Source organism: Ranitomeya variabilis, chromosome 8 (genome assembly GCF_051348905.1).
Source record: "Ranitomeya variabilis isolate aRanVar5 chromosome 8, aRanVar5.hap1, whole genome shotgun sequence".
Classification (NCBI taxonomy): domain Eukaryota; kingdom Metazoa; phylum Chordata; class Amphibia; order Anura; family Dendrobatidae; genus Ranitomeya; species Ranitomeya variabilis.
In genome coordinates, this window is record NC_135239.1 from 49,392,655 (window position 1) to 49,419,215 (window position 26,561).

At 40.8% G+C, this 26,561-nt stretch overlaps 1 protein-coding gene across 4 annotated transcripts in view; it reads right to left on the reverse strand.

The window, feature by feature from the left end:
- The window catches only part of DPYD (dihydropyrimidine dehydrogenase), a 1,626,828-nt gene that overhangs the window by 325,532 nt on the left and 1,274,735 nt on the right, over window positions 1-26,561 (reverse strand). For all 4 annotated transcript variants that reach the window (XM_077278231.1, XM_077278232.1, XM_077278230.1 and 1 more), the window contains 2 exons: window positions 13,605-13,725; window positions 9,189-9,308 (listed from right to left, as the gene is read on the reverse strand). In XM_077278231.1, the coding sequence (XP_077134346.1) occupies window positions 9,189-9,308; window positions 13,605-13,725 (241 nt within the window). The remainder of the gene's footprint in view (window positions 1-9,188; window positions 9,309-13,604; window positions 13,726-26,561) is intronic.

Here is a 26,561-nt window from a genome sequence, read left to right on the forward strand (position 1 = left end):
AAAGTAGACCCCCTAAGGAACTTATCTAGATGTGTGGTGAGCACTTTGACCCAACAAGTGCTTCACAGAAGTTTATAATGCAGAGCGGTAAAAATAAAAAATCATATTTTTTCACAAAAATGATCTTTTCGCCCCCAATTTTTTATTTTCCCAAGGGTAAGAGAAGAAATTGGACCCCAAAAATTGTTGTGCAATTTGTCCTGAGTACGCTGATACCCCATATGTGGGTGTAAACCATTGTTTGGGCGCAGGGCAGAGCTCGGAAGGGAAGGAGCGCCATTTTACTTTTCAATGCAAAATTGACTGGAATTGAGATGGGACGCCATGTTGCATTTGGAGAGCCCCTGATGTGCCTAAACATTGAAACCCCCCACAAGTGACACCATTTTGGAAAGTAGACCCCCTAAGGAACTTATCTAGATGTGTGGTGAGCACTTTGACCCAACAAGTGCTTCACAGAAGTTTATAATGCAGAGCCGTAAAAATAAAAAATCATATTTTTTCACAAAAATGATCTTTTCGCCCCCATTTTTTTATTTCCCCAAGGGTAAGAGAAGAAATTGGAGCACAAAAGTTGTTGTGCAATTTGTCCTGAGTACGACGATACCCCATATGTGGGGGTAAACCACTGTTTGGGCGCATAGCAGAGCTCGGAAGGGAAGGAGCGCTATTTTACTTTTCAATGCAAAATTGACTGGAATTAAGATGGGATGCCATGTTGCGTTTGCAGAGCCCCTGATGTGCCTAAACATTAAAAACCCCCACAAGTGACACCATTTTGGAAAGTAGACCCCCTAAGGAACTTATCTAGATGTGTTTTGAGAGCTTTGAACCCCCAAGTGTTTCACTACAGTTTATAACGCAGAGCCGTGAAAATAAATTCTTTTTTTTTTTTCACAAAAATGATTTTTTAGCCCCCAGTTTTGTATTTTCACAAGGGTAACAGGATAAATTGGACCCCAAAATTTGTTGTCCAATTTGTCCTGAGTATGCTGATACCTGATATGTGGGGGGGAACCACTGTTTGGGCACATGACAGAGCTCGGAAGGGAAGGAGCGCCATTTGGAATGCAGACTTAAATGGATTGGTCTGCAGGCGTCACGTTGCATTTGCAGAGCCCCTGATGTACCCAAACAGTACAAACCCCCCACAAGTGACCCCATATTGGAAACTAGACCCCCCAAGGAACTTATCTAGATGTGTTGTGAGAACTTTGAACCCCCAAGTGTTTCACTACAGTTTATAACGCAGAGCCGTGAAAATAAATTCTTTTTTTTTCACAAAAATGATTTTTTAGCCCCCAGTTTTGTATTTTCACAAGGGTAACAGGATAAATTGGACCCCAAAATTTGTTGTCCAATTTGTCCTGAGTATGCTGATACCCGATATGTGGGGGGGAACCACTGTTTGGGCGCATGACAGAGCTCGGAAGGGAAGGAGCGCCATTTGGAATGCAGACTTAAATGGATTGGTCTGCAGGCGTCACGTTGCATTTGCAGAGCCCCTGATGTACCCAAACAGTACAAACCCCCCACAAGTGACCCCATATTGGAAACTAGACCCCCCAAGGAACTTATCTAGATGTGTTGTGAGAACTTTGAACCCCCAAGTGTTTCACTACAGTTTATAACGCAGAGCCGTGAAAATAAATTCTTTTTTTTTTCACAAAAATGATTTTTTAGCCCCCAGTTTTGTATTTTCACAAGGGTAACAGGATAAATTGGACCCCAAAATTTGTTGTCCAATTTGTCCTGAGTATGCTGATACCCGATATGTGGGGGGGAACCACTGTTTGGGCGCATGACAGAGCTCGGAAGGGAAGGAGCGCCATTTGGAATGCAGACTTAAATGGATTGGTCTGCAGGCATCACGTTGCATTTGCAGAGCCCCTGATGTACCCAAACAGTACAAACCCCCCACAAGTGACCCCATATTGGAAACTAGACCCCCCAAGGAACTTATCTAGATGTGTTGTGAGAACTTTGAACCCCCAAGTGTTTCACTACAGTTTATAACGCAGAGCCGTGAAAATAAAAATTCTTTTTTTTTTCACAAAAATGATTTTTTTAGCCCCCAGTTTTGTATTTTCACAAGGGTATCAGGATAAATTGGACCCAAAAAGTTGTTGTCTAATTTGTCCTGAGTATGCTGATACCCCATATGTGGGGGGGAACCACTGTTTGGGCGCATGACAGAGCTCGGAAGGGAAGGAGCGCCATTTGGAATGCAGACTTAAATGGATTGGTCTGCAGGCGTCACGTTGCATTTGCAGAGCCCCTGATGTACGCAAACAGTACAAACCCCCCACAAGTGACCCCATATCGGAAATTAGACCCCCCAAGGAACTTATCTAGATGTGTTGTGAGAACTTTGAACCCCCAAGTGTTTCACTACAGTTTACAACGCAGAGCCGTGAAAATAAAAAATCTTTTTTTTCCCACAAAAATGATTTTTTGGCCCCCAGTTTTGTATTTTCCCAAGGGTAGCAGGAGAAATTGGACCCCAAAAGATGATGTCCAATTTGTCCTGAGTACGCTGATACCCCATATGTTGGGGTAAACCCCTGTTTGGGCACACGGGAGAGCTCGGAAGGGAAGGAGCACTGTTTTCCTTTTTCAACGCAGAATTGGCTGGAATTCAGATCGGATGCCATATCCCGTTTGGAAAGCCCCTGATGTGCCCGAACAGTGGAAACCCCCCAATTATAACTGAAACCCTAATCCAAACACACCCCTTACCCTAATCCCAACAGTAACCCTACCCACTCCTCTAACCCAGACACACCCAACCCTATTCCCAACCGTAGCAATAACCCTAGCCCTAACACTAGCCGTAACACTAGCCCTGACCCTAGCCCTAACCCTAGCCCTAACCCTAGCCCCAACCCTAGCCCCAACCCTAGCCCTAACCCTAGCAATAACCCTAGCCCTAACACTAGCCGTAACACTAGCCCTGACCCTAGCCCTAACCCTAGCCCTAACCCTAGCCCCAACCCTAGCCCCAACCCTAGCCCCAACCCTAACCCCAGCCCTAACCCTAGCCCTAACCCTAGCCCTAACCCTAGCAATAACCCTAGCCCTAACTCTAGTCCTAACTCTAGCCCTAACCCTAACCCTAATGGGAAAATGGAAATAAATACATTTTTTAATTTTTTTATTTTTCCCTAACTAAGGGGGTGATGAAGGGGGGTTTGATTTACTTTTATAGCGGGTTATTTAGCAGATTTTTATGATTGGCAGCTGTCACACACTGAAAGACGCTTTTCATTGCAAAAAATATTTTTTGCGTTACCACATTTTGAGAGCTGTAATTTTTCAATATTTGAGTCCACAGAGTCATGTGAGATCTTGTTTTTTGCGGGATGCGTTGACGTTTTTATTGGTAACATTTTCGGACACGTGACATTTTTTGATCGCTTTTTATTCCGATTTTTGTGAGGCAGAGTGATCAAAAACCAGCTATTCATGAATTTCTTTTTGGGGAGGCGTTTATACCGTTCCACGTTTGGTAAAATTGATAAAGCAGTTTTTTTCTTCGGGTCAGTACGATTACAGCGATATCTCATTTATATCATTTTTTTTATGTTTTGGCGCTTTTATACGATAAAAACTATTTTATAGAAAAAATAATTATTTTGGTATCGCTTTATTCTCAGGACTATAACTTTTTTATTTTTTTGCTGATGATGCTGTATGGCGGCTCTTTTTTTGCGGGACAAGATGACGTTTTCAGCGGTACCATGGTTATTTATATCAGTCTTTTTGATCGTGTGTTATTCCACTTTTTGTTCGGCGGTATGATAATAAAGCGTTGTTTTTTGCCTCGTTTTTTTTTTTTTTTTCTTACGGTGTTTACTGAAGGGGTTAACTAGTGGGCCAGTTTTATAGGTCGGGTCGTTACGGACGCGGCGATACTAAATATGTGTACTTTTATTGTTTTTTTATTTTATTTAGATAAAGAAATGTATTTATGGGAATAATATTTTTTTTTTTTTTTCATTATTTTGGAATATTTTTTTTTTATTTTTTTTACACATTTGGAAATTTTTTTTTTTACTTTTTTACTTTGCCCCAGGGGGGGACAATACAGATCGGTGATCTGCCAGTTTGCATAGCACTCTGACAGATCACCGATCTGCGAGAAGTGCAGGCTGCTTCACAGTGCCTGCTCTGAGCAGGCTTCTGTGAAGCCACCTCCCTCCCTGCAGGACCCGGATCCGCGGCCATCTTGGATCCGGGTCTGGAGCAGGCAGGGAGGGAGGTAAGACCCTCGCAGCAACGCGATCACATCGCGTTGCTGCGGGGGGCTCAGGGAAGCCCGCAGGGAGCCCCCTCCCTGCGCGATGCTTCCCTGCACCGCCGGCACATCGCGATCATGTTTGATCGCGGTGTGCCGGGGGTTAATGTGCCGGGAGCGGTCCGTGACTGCTCCTGGCACATAGTGCCGGATGTCAGCTGCGATATGCAGCTGACACCCGGCCGCGATCGGCCGCGCTCCCCCCGTGAGCGCGGCCGATCGCGTATGACGTACTATTCCGTCCTTGGGAAGTAGGGCCCACCCCACATGGACGGAATAGTACGTCTAATGACAGAAAGGGGTTAAATGTTCACTATTTTCTGTAATTGCGGTCAATCCTCTTTTCCTGCCCATCCGTGCAATGAAACAGGATTTGCGTCAATAGCTGAGCATGTGCAAAGATTAGAATACTTTTAAGGTGACAGCATATTGATTTACAGTTGCACCATTTTACTTTTTAAGTCACAATGTTAGTATCAATAAATAGCATGTAGCAGTGCTGGCACATATCAGTAAAGAGCCCAACACTGGCATGTATCAGTAGCAGTAAATACTGTAGCTCAACACTAAGTTAGCAGTAGTGGAAAGTAACATGACACTAACATGTATCAGTACCATAAATTAATCTGACACTGACATGTACAGTATCAATAGGTGTAAGCAGCCGGACACTGACATGTATCAGTAGCAGAAAGTAGCCATATACTGACATGTAACAGTAAGTAGCTGGACACTGACATGTATAAGTAGCAGTACATAGACCAATTCTCACATGTATAAGTAGCAGTACATAGACCAACTCTGACATGTATCAGTAGAAGTACATACACGGACACTGACATGCATCAGTAGCAGTAAAAAGCCCAATATTGAAATGTGTCAGAACATGCTTGAACAACATTTCTTAATGTGAAATATAAAACATTCTTAAAGAGGCTGGATCTTACAGTTAGGTCCAGAAATATTTGGACAGTAACATAAGTTTTGGCATTTTAGCTGTTTACCAAAGCACATTTAAGATACAGTTGTATAATCAATATGGACTTAAAGTACAGACTCTAAGATTTAACTTGAGGATATTCACCTACTAATTGTCTTGAATGTGCCACATTCTGCTGGGGCCTGTGGTTCATCTGAGTTTAGAAGATCACGTTGTTTAGCTAAGCGCAGGTCCTCTACATGGCAATTTATGAGTTTACAGATTTTTGTGGCTTGGAAAGGATTTAGAGTTCCTTGTTGTTCTATTGGCTGTGTGCTTATTGGAACCACACCCTTCCATTTTATTGACTGTGTTTGGCTTCCCTCCATGTGAGCAATAGAATCTTCATTCTGTTCCTGGCTGAATTGGAGAAGTTATTCTGGAGAGTCATTCTTGTAATTTTGAGATTGATGTATGTGGTTTGTTGTGAATACCTCTTCCTTCCCTTTTTGGTGTTCCTTCGCTTTTCTGCCTCGTTACTGTGCTCCCATCTCCCATCTTTGTATTTTATCCTGTTTACATGTCGTTTGAATGTGCCTTGGTTTTTCCCCATGTGACCAGCCAGTGTTACACCTTTAACTCCTGCCCCTTTCCTCCATGGGAGGATGCTGAGGACTGCGTACGATTTCATTGCAGCACAGAGATACAAGAGCCAGTCATATCCAACTTCAGGAGTAACCAGAGGATTAGGGATAGACTAGTGCTTCCCTAGATTAAGGACTGTATGGGGTCCCTCTTCCTTGGCATTGCTACATTCACAGTGTGGTACTAATGGTACTAAGGGTTTAGGAAGTACAGATCTCTAATATGTAGCTGCGTCTTTTTAAAGGGATCAAAAGTAATTGAACAAATATCTGAAAAGATATTTAATGGGCTATTCCCTCATTAGTTGATCATTAATTAATCAGGTAAAATGTCTGGACCTGATTCCAGGTGTGACATTTGCATTTGGAAGCTGTTGATGTGAATCCACAACATGCAGTCAAGGGAGCGCTTAGTGGAAGAGAAACACCATTATCTGGGTGAAAAAAAAAACAAGCAATCCAACAGAGAGAGCAGAAATGTTAGGAGTGTCCAAATTAATACTTTGGTACATTCTGTAAAAAGAAGAGCACACTAGAGAGCTTGCGACTTTAAAAAGGCCTGGACATCCATGGAAAACAATAGCGTTGGATGATCGCAGAATCCTTTCCATGGTGTAGAAAACCCTTTTCACAACATTCACTGAAGTGAAGAACACTCTTCAGGAAGTAGATCTTTCAGTATCTAAGTCTACCATGAAGAGAAGACTTCATGATAGCAAATAAAGAAGGTTCATGACAAGATGCAAACCATTAATCCGCCTTAAAAATAGGCAAACCAGAAAAACATCAAAAGAAGCCAGCTCAGTTCTGGAAAAATCATTCTTTGGACAGATAAATCTAAGATAAACCTATACCTAAATGATGGGAAGAAGAAAATATGGAGAAGGCTTAGAACAGCTCATGATTAGTGTTGAGCATTCCGATACCGCAAGTATCGGGTATCGGCCGATACTTGCGGGTATCGGAATTCCGATACCTAGATCCGATACTTTTGTGGTATCGGGTATCGGTATCGAAACAACATTAATGTGTAAAAGAAAGAATTAAAATAAAAAATATTGCTATACTCACCTCTCCGACGCAGCCTGGACCTCACCGAGGGAACCGGCAGCGTTCTTTGCTTAAAATGCGCGCGTTTACTTCCTTCCGTGACGTCACGGCTTGTGATTGGTAGCGTACCGCCCATGTGGCCGCGACGCGACCAATCACAGCAAGCCGTGACGTAATTTTCAGGTCCTGAATGCCTAATTCTAGGCATTCAGGATTTTAAAATTACGTTCCGGCTTGTGATTGGTCGCGTCGCGGTCACAAGGGCGACGCGACCAATCACAAGCCGTGACATCACGGGAGGCAGAAAACGCGCGCATTTTAAAATTACGTCACGGCTTGTGATTGGTTGCGTGCCGCCCATATGACCGCGACGCGACCAATCACAGCAAGCCGTGACGTAATTTTCAGGTCCTGAATGCAGAATTAGGCATTCAGGACCTGAAATTACGTCACGGCTTGCTGTGATTGGTCGCGTCGCGGTCATATGGGCGGCACGCAACCAATCACAAGCCGTGACGTAATTTTAAAATCCTGAATGCCTAGAATTAGGTATTCTGGACCTGAAAATTACGTCACGGCTTGCTGTGATTGGTCGCGTCGCGGCCACATGGGCGGCACGCGACCAATCACAAGCCGTGACGTCATGGAAGGAAGTAAACACGCGCATTTTAAGCAAAGAACGCTGCCGGTTCCCTCGGTGAGGTCCAGGCTGCTTCGGAGAGGTGAGTATAGCAATATTTTTTATTTTAATTCTTTCTTTTACACATTAATATGGTTCCCAGGGCCTGAAGGAGAGTTTCCTCTCCTTCAGACCCTGGGAACCATCAGGGATACCGTCCGATACTTGAGTCCCATTGACTTGTATTGGTATCGGGTATCGGTATCGGATTAGATCCGAAACTTTGCCGGTTTCGGCCGATACTTTCCGATACCGATACTTTCAAGTATCGGACGGTATCGCTCAACACTACTCATGATCCAAAACACATCACATCCTCTGTAAACATGGTGGAGACAGTGTGATGGCATGGGCATGCGTGGCTTCCCATGGCACTGGGTCACTAGTGTTTATTGATGATGTACAGGGTTATACTTTCTGCTCAATTCAACCAAATGCAGCAAACTTAAACTTAATTTACCCAATTACTTTTGATCCCATTACATGAGGAGGCTTTGTAGAAAAATGGTTGCAATTCCTAAACATTTCACAGGATATTTTTGTTCAATCCCTTTAACTGATCATGAAAGTCTACACTTTAATTGCATCTGAGTTGTTTCCTTTGAAATGAAAAATAGTGGCGTGCAGGGCCCAAATCATGAAGATTCAGTCACTGTCCAAATATTTCTGGACCTAATTGTATATATTTTTTAAAAGAACTAGCATGTTCAAAAAATAAAAAGCTATGATATTAGTTGAGATATTTTATTTGAAAGATTTTAGCTACTTTCCTCCTGCATCCCCAGCCCACACATGCTCTCTCTAGTGCATTATGTGTAATGCTCCGTGGATAACATTGCCTTATAACTGCTTCCTCCAATAAATCTGGGTCTGTACTCAGTGTTATATCTGCTAGTCACAGCACGCACAAAACAAATTTCTAATCTCTGCAAGACCTTGCAACAGACTCCTTAACTTACCTAATTTATGAGAAAGACAAGATACTTGGTCTATCAACAGTATTCCCTTGGTTTCCTGTAGTGTTTTACCTGTTTAGATACCAAAGGCCTGTCTATCTTGCATTAATATTGGAATTTGTCTCAAGAGCATAAAATTATGTTGACTGCATTTATTAATTTCATTGATGAGTTTTGTATTACTAATATGAATTTGAATGCAAAACAAATGAATCTTTCCTTTGAGATGTTTAGATTTGTTTTTCTTTTAATATATTTGTTATTTTTGTTATTTTTTTCTGAAAAAAATTCCTATACATTAAATTGATTAGAATCCTGGATGGAAAAAAAAATACTTTTTAGTTTAAGATGAAGAGTGTAATACATAAAAAACTGTATGAGAGAAGTAGACCATGAATTGACTCTTTCCTAGTGACCTTACTCCAGTATTACACTGCTGGGCTCTACTGTTAAGTAAAGGGCAACATCAGATTCTTCACACTCAATATGTTCCATCTGTCACAGCTATTAGAAACACAATGATCAAGATTGTGCTCAGAGAATTGTGTCCTACAGTGAACATGCCATCTGAGCTTCTAACATGGACCCCCTGAGGCTTTAACAGCCTTTAAGGAGAGTTCATAACATAAAGGGCAACACCTACCAGACACTCCACCATATGTGGTCCTGCTCTCTCTTCCGACTGCAGGCCATGGTGTACCGTCTGCTTTGAGTCCCATCAGTCCTGAAACTGTGTTAGTTGCAGTAACACCATCTGCATCACCTGCGAAACAACATTTTTAACCCATTAATATATCATGGAAAATTATATTTTGCTCTTTCAGAAAGGTTTGTCAATGTCTCATGACAAAATGAAAATGCCCGAGCTCTCCTATTAAGAGACACGACAACAAAAATGTTCAGTTTAATTTTTCTACTTAATGTGCATTTTGTCCCCAAACTACAAAGCTGGCCATTAATATTATTATTTTTATTATTATTATTATTATTATTATTATTATTAATAATAAAACTGTTACTAATAATTATATTTACACATACAGAGACTCCGATTTATAATTTTCATTTTTCTTTAGGTCACTTTCCTTTTTTGTCTTGTGGTTTTAATTGCTATTTTTGGTCTCAAATTTGTCAAATTTGTGCACACAATTTGGCACCAAACGTCACAAAAATACACCAAATTCAATGCTAATAAATACTTCAGGGGAGGTGACTAGAGAGAAGTTGCAGCCAATTTAGCGACTTTTTAAAAAGTAGCAGTTGACGAATAAGCCAAAAACATTTTGAATTGCTAAACCCTGCCCACAAAGTGGAAAAAAAGATGAATACATATAAAACAAACTTCAAAGATGTCAGAAAGAATAATGAATTTGGTGCAAACAGAAAAAATGAGTAAAACACATAAATATAGACAAAAAACAGGCATCGAGGCAATAATGAATCAGAGTCAATATACAGTATCATCGCTGCCATTTGTTCATAGTGTAGAGAAAGTGAAATTTTAAGTTTCAATTGTTTAAATACAACATACTGTACCTTTTATAAGAGGTGCTCTAGGTTTAGACAGCAGAAAATAGAAAAATAATATCCTACTAAATAGAGATGAGCAGAACATTTGAAAGTCGAATTCCCCGGCTTTGCTGAATTTTCCCCCCAAAGTTTTTTCAGAGACTAAATTTGTGTAAATTTTAATATTGTAAAGCTTGTAATTGCTCAGAAAATGCAAAAAAGAGAGCCCCATTGACCTCACTGACCACTGGCGGACAAAGACAGAAGAGGGCCCCTGAGCAGTCCAATAGCTCATCATAATGTACAATTCCACCTGCTTTGGAGATGGAAATGGGCTACTTACCTCTTGGGCCCTTTTGAGACCACACAGGTTGCTTCAATGATATGTACACCCCTGCCACTGACCATAGGAGCATACACTAGTGATGAGCAAGTATGCTTGTTACTCAAGTTTTCTGAGCATGCTCAGGTGTTCTCCGAGTATCTTGGGCGTGCTCATAGTTTATGCTTGTGTCCCCGCAGCTGCATGAGCAAATGCAGGGATTGCCTGTTTGTTAGGGAATTCCCACATGTATTCATGTTGTCTAGCAGCCACAAATCATGCAGCTGCGGGGACACAAACATAATCTACGAGCATGTCCAAGATACTCAGAGAACACCCGAGCATGCTCGGAAAACTCGAGTAACGAGCACACTCGCTCATCACTAGCTTACACTTTATAGGAGAGAGAAATGACCATGCTGACCCTAAGAACTTACATTCTATAGGGAGAGCGCACAAGACAGAAGACCGCTGATCATAAGAGCATAAAGGTAAGCCATCATTGGTTTTTAAACTTTTTTTTCATGAAGGTGTCACTGAACAAAACTTTTCCATCATGAAAGCAAATCTTAAACCTGTAGTACATCATATCTACTGTAAAAGTGTCATTGTTGTTGTCGTCACATAGGGAGCCCCTAACTAGGTTCCAAGTAAAACCATGTACTGTACCATAGTTAGTATGCATTATCGTAGGAGAAAGTAGATGGGAGGGATTGAGGAATCATTAATATTCTGCTTACTCAAGACTACTGGTAAACAAATTGGTTCCCATATGTAGTATAAATGACAAACAATAAAGAAACTTATTTTCTGTTGTAGATAAAATGTATTTGCTATTTTCTATTTTCCCTTTAGCAATAATGATATAAAATTATTTAGATTTATTTAGCAAAGCAGCCTAAATTGGAGGTTAGACACTTCCAGATTGTCTAGGAGACTCTCAGAATAGAGGCCTCCGTAAACATTTAATGACAATGGAGCAGCAATCGTTCATCAATGGCTCCAAACACATCACACACTACATAGTCCAATACTGTATTTTTATGATAAAGCTAGTAGAACTCGGCAAATATAATTGTGTGGAAAATAGTTTGACTCAAATTTTGCAAAAATCCACATTCTGAATTTTTTGTAAATCACTCCAAACAAATTCAGCAAAATGGCAGCCAACACCTTGCTGAATAGTAGCAGGCCAGCATAAGGTTAAATAGAGAAAAGACTTCTCAACGCACACCTTACTGGATACTGTCCCTTTATTCACGCCACCTTAAAGCTGCTTCTCTTGCCCGGTGTCCACTCTAGGCTGGGACTTCTAGCTGTGTGCGTGCTCATTGCCAGAATTTGTGACATAGAATGAACACTGGGCTGGAGATGCCGTGCAACCAAGGTACAGAGCACCGAACCACGGTTAGATAGCAGCAGGGACATCTGGAGAAGTGAGTATAATTTGTTTTTTAAAGATAAAATGGAAATAAGAACATTCAATTAACCGTTCACTGCTCTGGACATCCCCCCAATGCTTCCTGACTGCTGTTCCAGTCTCTGCACCTCTGTCGTGCCACATCTTTGGCCTAGTCTTCACTCTGTGGCCGGGACTTCCAGCTGTAGGCAGGCCCTGGAAGACCCCAACACAGTGACCTCTGAGGCTTGTAACTAAAAGTCCTAGCTTGGCATTCACCATTGTAGGCCAGGATGTAAGGCCATGAGCAGGCTCCACAAAGTCACTCAGAGGACAATGCGACGTGACAGAGGCACAGATGACTGGAGAGCAGCAGACAGCAGTGGGAGCAGCTGGATGGGTGAGCGATGAGTATGAGTTTTTTTCTTTTTACATCTTTAACATTTGTTATGATCTGGGGTCTGAAGTGACCCCAGAACATAGAAGAACATTCAATTTATGGAGCGTAACTTTGATAAGAATAGCATTTTCAGGGAAATTCCCCTCGATTTGGTGAAGTTGAATTTTGTCAGATATGCTCATTTCTTGCGTCTAGTAATAATAATTGGTCAAAGAAAATCCAAGATGCCCTACCAGTGTTTTAAAATATCATGAACACTCATTGGTGGATTGGTTTGTTTTACTATATCATCTGATGTTCATTTCTTATTGCCGAAATTTACCACTTCATTTGAATTTTGTCTGTGTGAGGGTTTTCTCAGACACAACAGTCAGCAAATCTCCTAAAGTTGCATGATGCGGGAGACACAAGAGCGCACATATCATGGGTGCAACGTGTGCATCCACACAGGTGTCTAAGAGGTCAATGAACCCTTTACTACCTCCAAAGCGGGAGGAATTGTTCATCATTATGAGCTATTTGACTGGAAAGGTTCCAATATACTATTCTTGCACAGGGGCCCTCTGCTATCTGTGTCTGACAGTGATAGGGTGTGGACAGACAGGGAATGGAAATGAAGGGGTGCAGCTTTAGATGGCAAATGTGGATATGCTGCAAAAATATATGATTCTCCTGGATGCTTGCCTTTAAAACATGGCAACTGGACACAGTCTAAAATCTGTGACAATGTCTTCAACTATCATGCATCATTTACAATAGCGATCTTCTAAATTGGGATAAAGACACCGGTAGAACCACCTAAAGCTCTAGAGCCTAAGGTTATAAACAAGCTCTATAGCTAGTATTGTAATACTTCTATTCATAGCCCTCATACTTATATGTCAAAGGTGGGCCGAAGAATGATCATTAGAAAGTTGGCTGAAAGTTAAGGTGTTAAAATTAAGAAAAAGCATCTCAGACTGCATCAGTCTTATTAGATTTTACATCCAATCATGCAGCCAATGCTTAATATTGAGCAAAAAAAATCCAACATTATTTGATCAATAACAATCTTTGGTTGGGAAAATTGAGCATTGCACTGGAAATATGATATTTTGACCAACTACATAAGGGCTTTTAGAGTCTTTTGCTTTAATTGTGTGATTTTTGTTATTACTACAATTATAATTTATGTTTCTGAGATTAAAAAAAAAGCAGTTAATAAACCTTTTCTCTATTTTCTTAATATTCTTATAAATAATAGAAACATATTTTATTATAATAATTATTATTATTTGCATCACTTTTATTCAATCATGTCCTCTGGGCTAACATTTCTGTAGAAAACAGTATCAACATAAATTCCCATTATCACTTTATCAGACTGCCTTTGGACATGATATTTCATATATCCACTACGTAGTGTCAGAATGTTTTTTTTTTTTTTTACCTTCATGCGCAGCCATTGCAATCTGCACAACATCTGTGACGTTCGGGGTCAGCTTGGCAAAGAATGGAATTTTGACAGCTTGTCTTACCCAGCGGCAGATGTTGCGCACCAGTTCTGGATCCTGTTCAAATAGGTCAGATATGGAAGAGAAAAATTAGTAATTTGTCTAATCTAATGAAAACATGGAGCAATGAAGGAAAGAAAGAAAATCATCAGCAGAGCTATTCTTGTAAACCAGTTTAATCAATAATTTAACTGCACCCATTGAAACAAGCAGTGCAGATGCATTGTATGCTTGTAATGTAATATAGTTCTTAAGAAATATCTAAATGAATACAAATGTAATTAACACAGGAGGAATAAATCAGGCTACACTGAGCAGCAAAAGGCAAGATTTACTGGAAATTATTTGTTGATAAATTAATTGCGGATGTTAATAAAATGCCATATACTGAGCTTTAGACTTGTGTAGTAGGTCTGGAAAAATGTAAAAAAATAAAAAAATAGAAAATAATTTTATTAGTATGATGTTATAACTTACATATCAGTTACTGTATGTTTGCAACGCATAACTTATTAAAGTAGGAGTGATTTAAAAAGACCTTGTCACTTGCTGAAAAAAAAGAGTTAAATCCTTGATCTCCCCTGATTCTGCCACAATTTTCCGTTTTGCACTACATCACTCCACTGTAGAAATATTCACATTTGTTGACTTTGAAGGGCACTATGTGAAATCTCTTCCTGAAGACAAATTGGACATTTCTTCACAGTTATCAATGGGAGGCGTGCTCTTTCCCCCTCTATCTCGTAGACTGCCAATCATAGCTCATCAGCATCTAAGACCACTAAATTGCTAGATCAGTTGCTAAGCTGTAATTGGTTGGCAGTGTCTGAGAGGGAGGGTTTAAGAGTATGCTCCTATAGACTTTGAAGAAACCCCGAGATGGTCTTCAAAAAGATTTCACATTCTGACTTGCAGTAGAAACAAATTAAAGTATCTCTGCAATTAAATGACACAGCACAAAAGAAAAAATAGCAAAAAAATCAATCACTGTACCTCAGGGATTTTTGCAAGGTATATAACTCATTTTTTTGAGCAAGTGGCAGATCCTTTTAAAAAAGTATTTGTAGGCTTGAACTAAGCAGTACAAAGTTGGTGAGTCTTAAAGAAAACCGGTGACATTGTACATAGAGTCTGATATTTGGACAGCAAGATAAAGAGAAAGTGACTCTAAGCAGTATGATATATGGGTTTGTTGGAAAAGATTTAGTCAAAGGGATCATACAGATGACCCTAGTTTCATTTCGAGTGCAATCCAACAAAACATTGGATCGCACTTGGACCAATGTTTCTATGGGGCCATGCACATGTCCAATTTTTTCCTCTGATCAACTCGCAGCATGCACAAGTTACATCCCTATCGGATCGCACTCAGTAATTCATGTGTATTGTTCTGTGTAAAAAAAATCGGGCAGAACCAGTCCATTTCAGACGGACTGATTGAAGAAGATGGAGAAATGTTTCCTTTCTCCTCATTTGAGAAAATTGGATCATACTCTGCTCAAACTTGGATTAAACTCTAGTTAGAATTTAATCAGAGTATGATAACCATAACTAGCCCAATTTTTTTGTGTGACCGTAGCCTAACTTGTATTTTATTCTCCGACATCTCTGGGACATGGATACATATGAGTCCAGTGGGTGGTCCACCAAGTACGTGACAGCTACCTCTACATGCTCAGTCATACATGGAAGACTGTCAGTTACTATACAGAATTACCCAATGGACAGATACTGTATGTAATCAAATACCAAGCATGTGAATTAATAAAATAAAAGTTTTACTTGAAAGTCTTCCCACAAAAATGGATATCAATGTGTTTCGCTGCTCCTGCTCTATAACATCTGGACTGCAGGTTAGATACCATTTACAACATGACAGGCTCCATTTAAAGAGTGCTTTTTGAGGGGTTTTAATGAGTAAAATTTCAGAGTGCTTGTAAAAGCATGCAACTTTGCACTTTACTTCTAATTAAAAATATTCTATGTATTCAAGAATGGAGGGATGTTTTGTTCTATTGCAAGCTGCTGAATGAATAGGTTACTGACCACTTCTGCGGTGGACCATCTGCTAGATAAGGAGCAGAACACTTGCATGTTTTTTGCTATTCAGCTTGTCAGCATTTCTCAGAAGCTCTATTAGTGACTAATTAAGCCACCTTCAGTGCCCCTGTACATCTTACATCATTTACATTAGAAATTAACAGACAGTTTGAAATTTGAATTCACCAACTATGCCCAATTTTCATCCAAAATTGGGTTCACAGCAAAAAGATTTTTGCAAATCTCAATACTGGATTGCTTGTATTTGCTCCTAAAATTCATGTGAAGGAGAGGAAACAGAGAAAACCCAACTGACCAAAAGACACTTTACAGGCAAGAGAGAGAGAACCCTGCTGACCTTAAGAGCTTATACTCTACAAAAGGGTAGGATCACCTCACTGACCATAAGAGCTTACACTCTACAACAGACAGAGAATCCCACTGACCATAAGAGCTTACACTCTACAGGAGAAAGAGGACCCCGCTGACCATGAGAGCTTACACTCTACAAGAGAGAGAGGACCCCACTGACCATAAGAGCTTACACTCTACAGGAGAGAGAGGACCCCGCTGACCATAAGAGCTTACACTCTACAGGAGAGAGAAGACCCCATTGACCATAAGAGCTTACACTCTACAGGAGAGAGAGGACCCCACTGACCATAAGAGCTTACACTCTACAGGAGAGAGAGGACCCCGCTGATCATAAGAGCTTACACTCTACAGGAGAGAGAGGACCCCACTGACCATAAGAGCTTACACTGTACAGGAGAGAGAGGACCTCACTGACCATAAGAGCTTACACTCTACAGGAGAGAGAATACCCCACTGACCATAAGAGCTTACACTCTACAACAGACAGAGGACCCCACTGACCATAAGAGCTTACACTCTACAGGAGAGAGAGGACCCCACTGACCATAAGAGCTTACACCCTACAGGAGAGAGAAGACCTCACTGATCAAAAGAGCTTATTCTTTACAGGAGACAGAGGACCCCGCTGGCCATAAGATCTTACACTCTACAGGAGAGAGGACCTCACTGAGCATAAGAGCTTACACTCTACAGGAGAGGGAGGACCCCACTGACCATAAGAGCTTACACCCTACAGGAGAGAGAAGACCCCACTGACCATAAGAGCTTACATTTTACAGGAGAGCGAGAGGGCCCCACTGACCATAAAATCTTATACTCTACAGGAGAGAGTTACCCAGTGACTCTTATGATGGAAAATGTTTCTCCAGTGCAAACTGCGCTCCAGTGTGAACCACTGATCTATGTTTCCCAAGGTACTGATCATCACCACTGTACAAGGTAAGATAATCCATAATATGTCATAGCTGCAGGGCATTATGGGAAGGCCCAGGCAGCAAGGTGGCAAATATTGCTGGGCAAGACATTTTTTGCAAACTATTTACTATACATTTCTCATAAATGGTAATTAGTTTCATTACCCTGCATAGCAAATAGGAGTGGCATTATTTTGGATTTTCTGATCTCAGACAAACCATTTAATGATTAGAAGCATTAATACATGCTCATCTATGCGGATGACTTTTAAGGTCATTTTTTCCAACAGGATTTTGACTTAGGGTACTCAAGATACTGCTCATCTGAACAACTTTTGTAGTTGTTGGTATAGAGCATAAGATTGCTTAGGCAGTTGAAGCAATTTAAGCATATTCTCTATAGCATGACTACTCTTATGTGACAGCCAGTAACCTGCATCTCCTATTGACTATGATAAAGCATCTTTTTACAAATAACTGTTGGAATACACATGACATTCAGTGTGTTTGCCCTCGGTAAGGGTAAGAATCTGTTACAAAAAATGATAGCTCATTAATTGTAAATCTCTTCACGTATTTTGACACATATATACGTTAAAAGGTCATGCTCCTGCCTTTGATGTGAGCCCACACCTTTCCCCGCATTTGATGGCTTCTTTAAGTGCCTTTAACAGCTGTGGGTTGAGCGTTGCCTCACCTGTGGCTGTTAACCTGTTAAATCCCACTGTCAATCACTGATAGCGGCGTTTAACAAGCACAATTCAGAAGTGCATGATTAATCCCACTCATCGGCGCCCGTGGAACATCATCAAATGGTGCCGATAGGTTATCATGACATCAAGGCAGAGGCGTAGCTAAGGGTTCAGCTCAGGGGGGGCGAAAAATCTGAGTGGGCCCCTAACAGGTAACCCTGATTACAACTCAGGTGGTGCACTCTAGTCGTGGGTATTGGGGAATATCAGCAGATGACAGAGCTATAACTGACAAAAATCTCTATACAATGGCCAAGACTGATATTACCACCACATGGTGACCATATACTGGTAGATACCAGTGCTGCAGAATATACAAGAGTTTACAATAGAGTTACACATAATAACTTACAGGTTAAGTTTTTTCTGATAGTCGTTCACTTTTGACATCTTACTCAGACCGACATGACAACTTCTCCAGCCAGTACTTGTATGCACAGATTACAACAGACACATCTGACTAACATTTCCAGCACCATCTCCATCTATTCCCAACATGTACAAATGCCTCAACGTGCTGTCACCCCAATACTGAGCCTCTGCCGTATGTGTCCTTATTACTGCACCTGATACCCCAATACTGAGCCGCTGCTGCCATATGTGTCCCTATTACTGCACCTGATACCACAATACTGAGCCACTGCTGCCGTATGTGTCCCTATTACTGCCCCTGATACCCCAATACTGAGCCTCTGCTGCCGTATGTGTCCCTATTACTACACCTGATACCCCAATACTGAGCCACTGCTGCCGTATGTGACCCTATTACTGCACCTGATACCCCAATACTGAGCCTCTGCTGCCGTATGTGTCCCTATTACTGCACCTGATACCCCGATACTGAGCCGCTGCTGCCGTATGTGTCCCTATTACTACACCTGCTGTGTGATACAAGCGCTGAGATCCTCTTTCTGCCTCATACTAATGCCACCACTGTGCCCTATACATAGTAGAATGTCTCTTTTGTGCCCTCACAGTAGCTCCCACACTGTATATAGACCCCAGTTTATGACAGCCCCCACAGTAACTCCCTCACTTTATATAGGCCCCGATACTTTGATGACGACCCCCACAGTAGCCTTTAAACTGTACTGTATAATGGCCCCCGCCATAGCTATCATTCAGTATACTGGCCCCCGCATTAGCCCCCATACTGTATAGTGACCCCCACATTTGCTCATCCGCTGTATAACGGTCCCTGAATTAGTTCTAACACTGTATAATTGCCCCTGCAATAGCTATCACGTTGTATACTGGCCCCTGTATTAGCTCTCACACTGTGTAATGGACCCCGCAGTAGCGCCGCCTTTGATTCTGGTCTGTCTGTGTGCTACAACTTGCACAGGCCTGATATATATGACAAAGAGATAAATAGAAGAAAATAGAAACAGCCAGTAGGTGCATTCAGAGTCCAGGATATGGGTACAGCTCCCTGAATGTATCCAGGTAACCTTGTCTGGACAAGAACCCAAAGAGGGAAACGGAAATGAGGGAATTTGAAGAGGGGGAGGTAGAATGTTAGTCATGTAAAGAAGAAAGTGCACCCCTGGTACATCTCTTTTTTCCTTTTTCTGCCTTTGGGTGTCTTGTTGTCCAGACTGAATATAAGTTCGGGGGTCTACACCTATTTGTGAATATTTATACGCACCTACTGGCTGTTCGTATTTTCTTCTATTTGGCTCTTTAATATATATATATATATATATATATATATATATATATACACACATATATATATATATATATATATATATATATATATATATATATTCATCCTCAACTTTATTGGATTTATTTTAATAAAAATAATTGGGTTTTCATGCTCGCCACCCTGGATTTACAATACGAGATTATAGGAGCCTGTCCCCAACTACAGGCCTACGTCACATGATGTGTATATTCTGTACATGTACATATACTATATATATATAATATATACATACAGCAAAGAGATGTGAAAGCAGCACTAGCAAACTGTGTATTATACGGCTGCCAAACCTTCCAGGCATTTACTTATCCTCAATATAGTAGCAAAAAAATGAAGGCAGCACACAATTTAGACAAAATGAAAAAATAGTGTTTTGGTTCTCCTGGAAAAAGAACCAAAATGTCGCTGAGCCCCAATAGGCTATTAAAACTGTGCTGCAGCAGGGGTCACGTCTGTCAGTGAGTGCAGGGAATGATATTGACTACTCATGTCAGTCCCTCTATCTGGGGCACAAAGATTTATGGCGGCTGCATTGAAGTCTTTAACACATATGGTGATGCTCCAGCGATTTAAGACCCCAAACACAAGATAAGAAATCATCCAGGACTTGTCAGGAGGTGATCAGCTTCCTGGCACCTCCTCACTGCACAGACACCTCCGAGCCCCCGGATGCGGGCAGCAGCCTGAGCTCCTACTTACAGCACCACAGTCTGTCCTTTCTCCTGCTCCTCTCAGCAGGAAGAAGCTGGTGCCCTGCAGACACAGCGTGCAATGTGGGCGTGTCTGCAGTTTGACCCCTGCAGCAGAGGTACAGTTCCGGGCCGGCATTCAGCGTCCCCGGTCTATAGAACAGAAACACAGACAGCTGTACTGCAGGGAGATCATGTCTCTCTGCACTACAGTGGAGTGTACCTATATCGGCGTGCTGTGCACGCCGATATAGTTAGCATTGGCAGTAGCTCCAGGTTGGCCCCTGCGAGCAGTGGGCCCGGGGCGACCGCACCCTCTGCCCCCCTGCTAGCTACGCTACTGCATCAAGGGGTCAGCTAATGATCCCTGTGCCTGTTATTGTGAATCTCCTGTGAACGCTTGAACATGGCTGGCGTTCATAGAAGAATATGATTTCTGCTGTACATAGCAGTGCTTTACCAAGTGATACTATTGAAGTAAGTAGAAAAAGTGTGAAAAAATAAAACAATTTTTTAAAAAATACACAAATGTCAGATCTTTAAAAATATAAACTAAATTAATCCAGTCAGTTTATGGCGTAATGAGAAAAAAAATACAAACTCCAGAATTACGTTTTTTTTGTTTGCAGCAAGATGGAATAAGAGGCAATCAAAACATCATATCTACCCTAAAATGGTATCAATAAAAATGTCAGCTCAGGGTGCAAAATATAAGCCATCCCCAGCCCCAGTGCCTGAAAATGAAAATGTTGCGGGTCTTTGAAAATGGCATCACAAGCAAACATTTGTTTTCTTACAATTTCATTTTTTTTTACCCACTTAATTAAAAAAAAACTATACATGTTTGATATCTGCATCCTCATAATTACCTGGAGAATCATATTGTTTGGTCAGTTTTTCCATATATTAAACATACTAAATAAAAACCCCCACAAAACAATTGTGAAAATGCACCTGTTTCGCAATTTGACCGCACTTGGAATTTTTTTCTTGTTTTCCAGTGCAGTATATTATAAAATCAATTGTAACTTTAAAAAGTACAACTCGTCATGCAAAACACAAGCTCTCATATGGCTCTGTTGACAGAAAAATAAAAAAAAAAGGTTATGGCTCTTGGAATAAAGGGAGGAAAAACGAAAGTGCAAAAATGGAAAATTGCGATGTCGTGAAGTGGTTATTAGGCTTAAATGGCCTGCAAAAATACAATTTAAATGTAGCATCTTAGCATAACTTAAAATAGCTTAAAGTGATTTGTCTTCCATTTGGCTGTGAGAATCTGTGTTGATGCTAAATCAAATATGTGACATGGTACTCTTAAAGCAGATTTTATTTTAGCTAAGCAAAACCGTCGGGAAACTCGTGAGTTTTGGCATTCCCCATCAACATTTCCTCACATCAATGCAGGAACAGTGGATGAGATTTGGGAGACATTGTTAATCAGCTCAGAGCGGAGGGATGGCTTCCAGATGGACAATGATGCTCAGGTATCTAGAGGTTGCATAGATATAATCTTAGAAGTTGTAGAGCCAAGCATGCGTGAAACTTGTCAAATAATTAACAAAAAGACGATCTTCCACAGAGTGGAGCTAAATGCAATTCAGGAAGCTGGCACTTGGCTTTTGCAGCTGTCACATGTATCCCATGTGTGGCCAGCTGGTGTTGGCAGAAATGCCGGTACAGACAAAAGATGATAGCACAGGGGACGTTCAAGACTGGCAGTTACATGAAAGCCACACGATGAAGAAAGTGTTTTAATTCATTAGTTTTGTGACCATGCTGTCCTTTGAAAATATTTAATAAGGGCTCACACTTTTTTTCCCCTAATATATGTTTTTAATTAAGGCCGCTGTGGTTAAAAAGTTTGTTGACCGCTGAATTTTTTTTCGCCAGTCCAGAATTTTTTTTTTTTTAAATAATATACACTCACTGGCCACTTTATTAGGTACACCTGTCCAACTTCTTGTTAACACTTAATTTCTAATCAGCCAATCACATGGCGGCAACTCAGTGCATTTAGGCATGTAGACATGGTCAAGACAATCTGCTGCAGTTCAAACCGAGCATCAGTATGGGGAAGAAAGGTGATTTGAGTGCCTTTGAACGTGACATGGTTGTTGGTGCCAGAAGGGCTGGTCTGAGTATTTCAGAAACTGCTGATCTACTGGGATTTTCACGCACAACCATCTCTAGGGTTTACAGAGAATGGTCCGAAAAAGAAAAAAAATCCAGTGAGCGGCAGTTCTGTGGGCGGAAATGCCTTGTTGATGCCAGAGGTCAGAGGAGAATGGGCAGACTGGTTCGAGCTGATAGAAAGGCAACAGTGACTCAAATCGCCACCCGTTACAACCAAGGTAGGCCTAAGAGCATCTCTGAACGCACAGTGCGTCGAATTTTGAGGCAGATGGGCTACAGCAGCAGAAGACCACACCGGGTACCACTCCTTTCAGCTAAGAACAGGAAACGGAGGCTACAATTTGTACAAGCTCATCGAAATTGGACAGTAGAAGATTGGAAAAACGTTGCTTGGTCTGATGAGTCTCAATTTCTGCTGCGACATTCGGATGGTAGGGTCAGAATTTGGCGTAAACAACATGAAAGCATGGATCCATCCTGCCTTGTATGGAGCATCTTTGGGATGTGCAGCCGACAAATCTGCGGCAACTGTGTGATGCCATCATGTCAATATGGACCAAAATCTCTGAGGAATGCTTCCAGCACCTTGTTGAATCTATGGCATGAAGAATTGAGGCAGTTCTGAAGGCAAAAGGGGGTCCAACCCGTTACTAGCATGGTGTACCTAATAAAGTGGCCGGTGAGTGTATATTAAACATACCACTTTCCCACCACTCATCTTCCAACACTTTCTAGGTCCTCCACTGGCCTTGTGCTACTTCTAGAGGAATGTGACCACTGCAGCTAATCATTGGCCAGAATGATGACCAATATGTCACTTTCATTACATGTGATTCTCTGATTCAGTCACAATTCTGTCTAGTTTGAGCAGAAAGTACAAATTCTAAATTACATCCTGTCCTGGCTATAGATGAAGTGGTCTTATGGTCGCCCAACTGTAATATCAAGTATGGTGACTGGCAAGGGACCCAGGCAGCATTTGAAGAAGATCGGAATGTGTTTTTATGGTGAGCATACATCACTTTATTATTTTCAAGGGTTACATCACAATTAAAAGTATTGAACCTCCTTAAAGGGATTTTGCAGTTTCAAATTGCGAGAAATATATCACCACAACTAGCCTTTGAATGCAATAGTATCTTGTTATCCCTAAGTCTGATACCATCAACAGCATTGCAGCCCATAACTAAACTCAGTGGCTCTGCCCAGGTTGATTGATTACAGCACTGATTGGCACTGCCATTGACACAGGGAGCAGGGACAGAGACTCTGCACTGGACCCAGGGAGCGGGAATAAAGCACAGTATGATATTATAAAGACAAACCACAGCTGGGGACTCGATATCAGAATTAGGGATAACAAAATACCATTGCATTCAAAGGTTATATTTTTCCGTTGCTGAGACAAACATATATCAACCTTATCTGGCATTGATGGTAAAATATAGAAAATAACAGTCTTTTTTCATAGCATCAACCTCAATTGGTGATCATGTATGAGGATGCTGAGACCTCCTTAAAGAGAGCCAGCTACATTTATGTGGTGTATGGTTATTAGTCTACACACCTCTAAGGCTAACGTCATACACCGTTTGCCATTTTTTCAGCATTTTAATATTGCAAGTCATGTAGTTTATAGATCACGTGATTCCAAAATTTCTCTTAAACCATATGATTTTTGCCCTCGAGAAAATTAAGGTCAAGTAAAACATACTTTTTTCCAGTGGAAAACAACAAACTAGTGGTCTATGGGAGTAAAAATTACAGATGATGTTGACTTTTGAAAGTTTGTGTATTGTTTCCTAAAGCTTTTCAAATGAATTAGAATTAGTGATGAGCGAGTGTACTCGTTACTCGAGTTTTACGAGCATGCTCGGGTGTTCTCCGAGTATCTTGGGCGTGCTTGTAGATTATGTTTGTGTCCCCGCAGCTGCATGGTTTGCGGCTGTTATACAACCTGAACACATGCAGGGATTGCCTGTTTCTTAGGGAATCCTCACATGTATTCAGGCTGTCTAGCAGCCGCAAATCATGCAGCTGTGGAGACAAAACACATAATATACGAGCACGCCCAAGATACTCGGAGAACACCCGAGCATGCTCGGAAAACTCAAGTAACGAGTAACAAGCGCACTAGTTATAATAAATATCTTGAAGGGTTTGAATGGATTAAAAATTAAAAGCACTCATAAATATATGAGCAGAAATAACGATTAAGCCCATAATTATGCACCAATCCCATGATTTTGTAGTAAAGTAATTCATAGTGATTGGCTGAGACCACGGTACTGTCGCTGGTGCAGCCATTGGGTACACAAAAGGTTGCACTGGGCTATTTTATAGCTGACTTCCAATTTGGAAAATCTTTAAGTATAGAACACTTACCTGCAAACAATAATGAAAAAGGAAAAGCGTTAAGTTAATCTTTTTTTTTCTAAGTCCGACCATCATTTAATACAATTCCGAGACAGAGAAGGAATGTATTTGCTGTATACTGTAAAAAATTGCTATGGTATGTACCATGATTAAACAATATTTCAAGTCTTTAGGTCATGCTGAGGTTATTGGCCATGGGGCATAAGGGTTTGATGAGGTTTGTGTCGTACATAAAATTTTTTAAACCAAAGCATATAACTTCTTTAATATATGAGCAGAACAGTTACAGATGGCTTATTCTAGTAGTCACGTGGGAAAACTACAGGACCCATTACTGTAATAAATAGATACCAAATAACAGGTAAGAAATCATATACTAGCCCACAAGCAATAGCAATTTAAAAACACTAAAGTCTCCTTATTGTCTACTATTTCATATTGTGTTTTCAATAGTTATTATATAGCAAACGCATTTTTTACACTATCATTTGGGGTGACGAAAACGAAGCATTCTCACTTTTTTTTCCCAAAGATTTTAAAAGCAATATAATAATGTATTATAAAAGCAGGAATATTGGTAAATGGCAGGTTTACAAAATATCAGCAATTTTTCATTTATAGTGAAAAGTTGTAATTATAACACAGTCGGATCCTTTGTGAAATGCTCCTTGTATTGCTCTCGAATAACACATGTCAATTTGTTTGTGTTCTCGTGGAACATTAATGCAGATTTCAAAGTGTTTATAGGTCATGTTTAATAGTGTCTAAGTAATGTATGCTCTCACCTGACATGAGTTTATGTAGAGAACTGAAATGTTCCCGTTCACAAAGAAAACATATCAAAGCTTGCTAGAGCTTATAAAAATGCAATTGAAAAGGCCATGATGGGTTGTGAAAATATATACATTGTGGTCCTATTATATGCAGCTACAGAGTCAGGGGCAGACGTATCATTGAGGCAACCTGTGCAGTCGCACAGGGGCCCAAGAGGTATGGGGCCACTTCTACCTCCAAAGCAGAAGGAGTTGTTAATTATGATGAGATATTGGCCTGCAAAGAGCCCTTATGTTGTTTGGGCACATGGATCCACTTCTGTCAGGGTCTGCCCCTATACATAGGAGTTAGGGCTGGCTTATACAAAGGGCTAAAGGGTTATTGCTCAGCACCCAAAGGGCTTACATCACCTAAGTCCATCCAGTCTTATCTATAAACCTCCAGTAAAACATGTGAGTTAGACAAAATTTAAAGCAGCCTTACTTTCTCTAGGCAGTGCAGCACTCTGCTTGTCTGTTGTTGGGGTCTTGATGACAATGGTTCCACTTATCAATTTAATAGTAATAATGACTATACAGTGGAATTACATTTTTTTGTATTTTCTTAATTTCCCTTCTCTGTTGCGGGAATATTAGTAATCAAAGTACTTGGATTTATTTTAGTTACATCCAAGTGGGTGTTACCATATACTTTTGACTGGGGCGTGTACTTCTTCTTCCTGTATGAGTCGTTATTTGATAGCACCCACTTGGGCTTAGCAAAAAGAATAACTCATTTGGTGGAAAATACCTTGCTTGCTAATATCTCGGCAGCAGAAAGGAGAAATTAAAAAAATATATATATTCTGCTCTGCAGCCACTATAACATTACATAGTACATGTGTGTCCAAGTCAACATTAAAAATTTGGTGAAAAGTCTTCCTTAAAGGGAATCTGTCAGCAGAATTTTACTATGTAATCTGAGGACAGCATGATGTAGGGATTCAAATACTAAATTCAACAATGTGTCACTTATCAAGCTGTGTGCTGATTACGTACAATGAAAGTTTTATCACTAGGACATTATCATTGCTGTGACAAGCTGGTGCAGGTCTCCAAGTCTGACTCTTCCCCTTCCTCTGATAAGCAGCTCA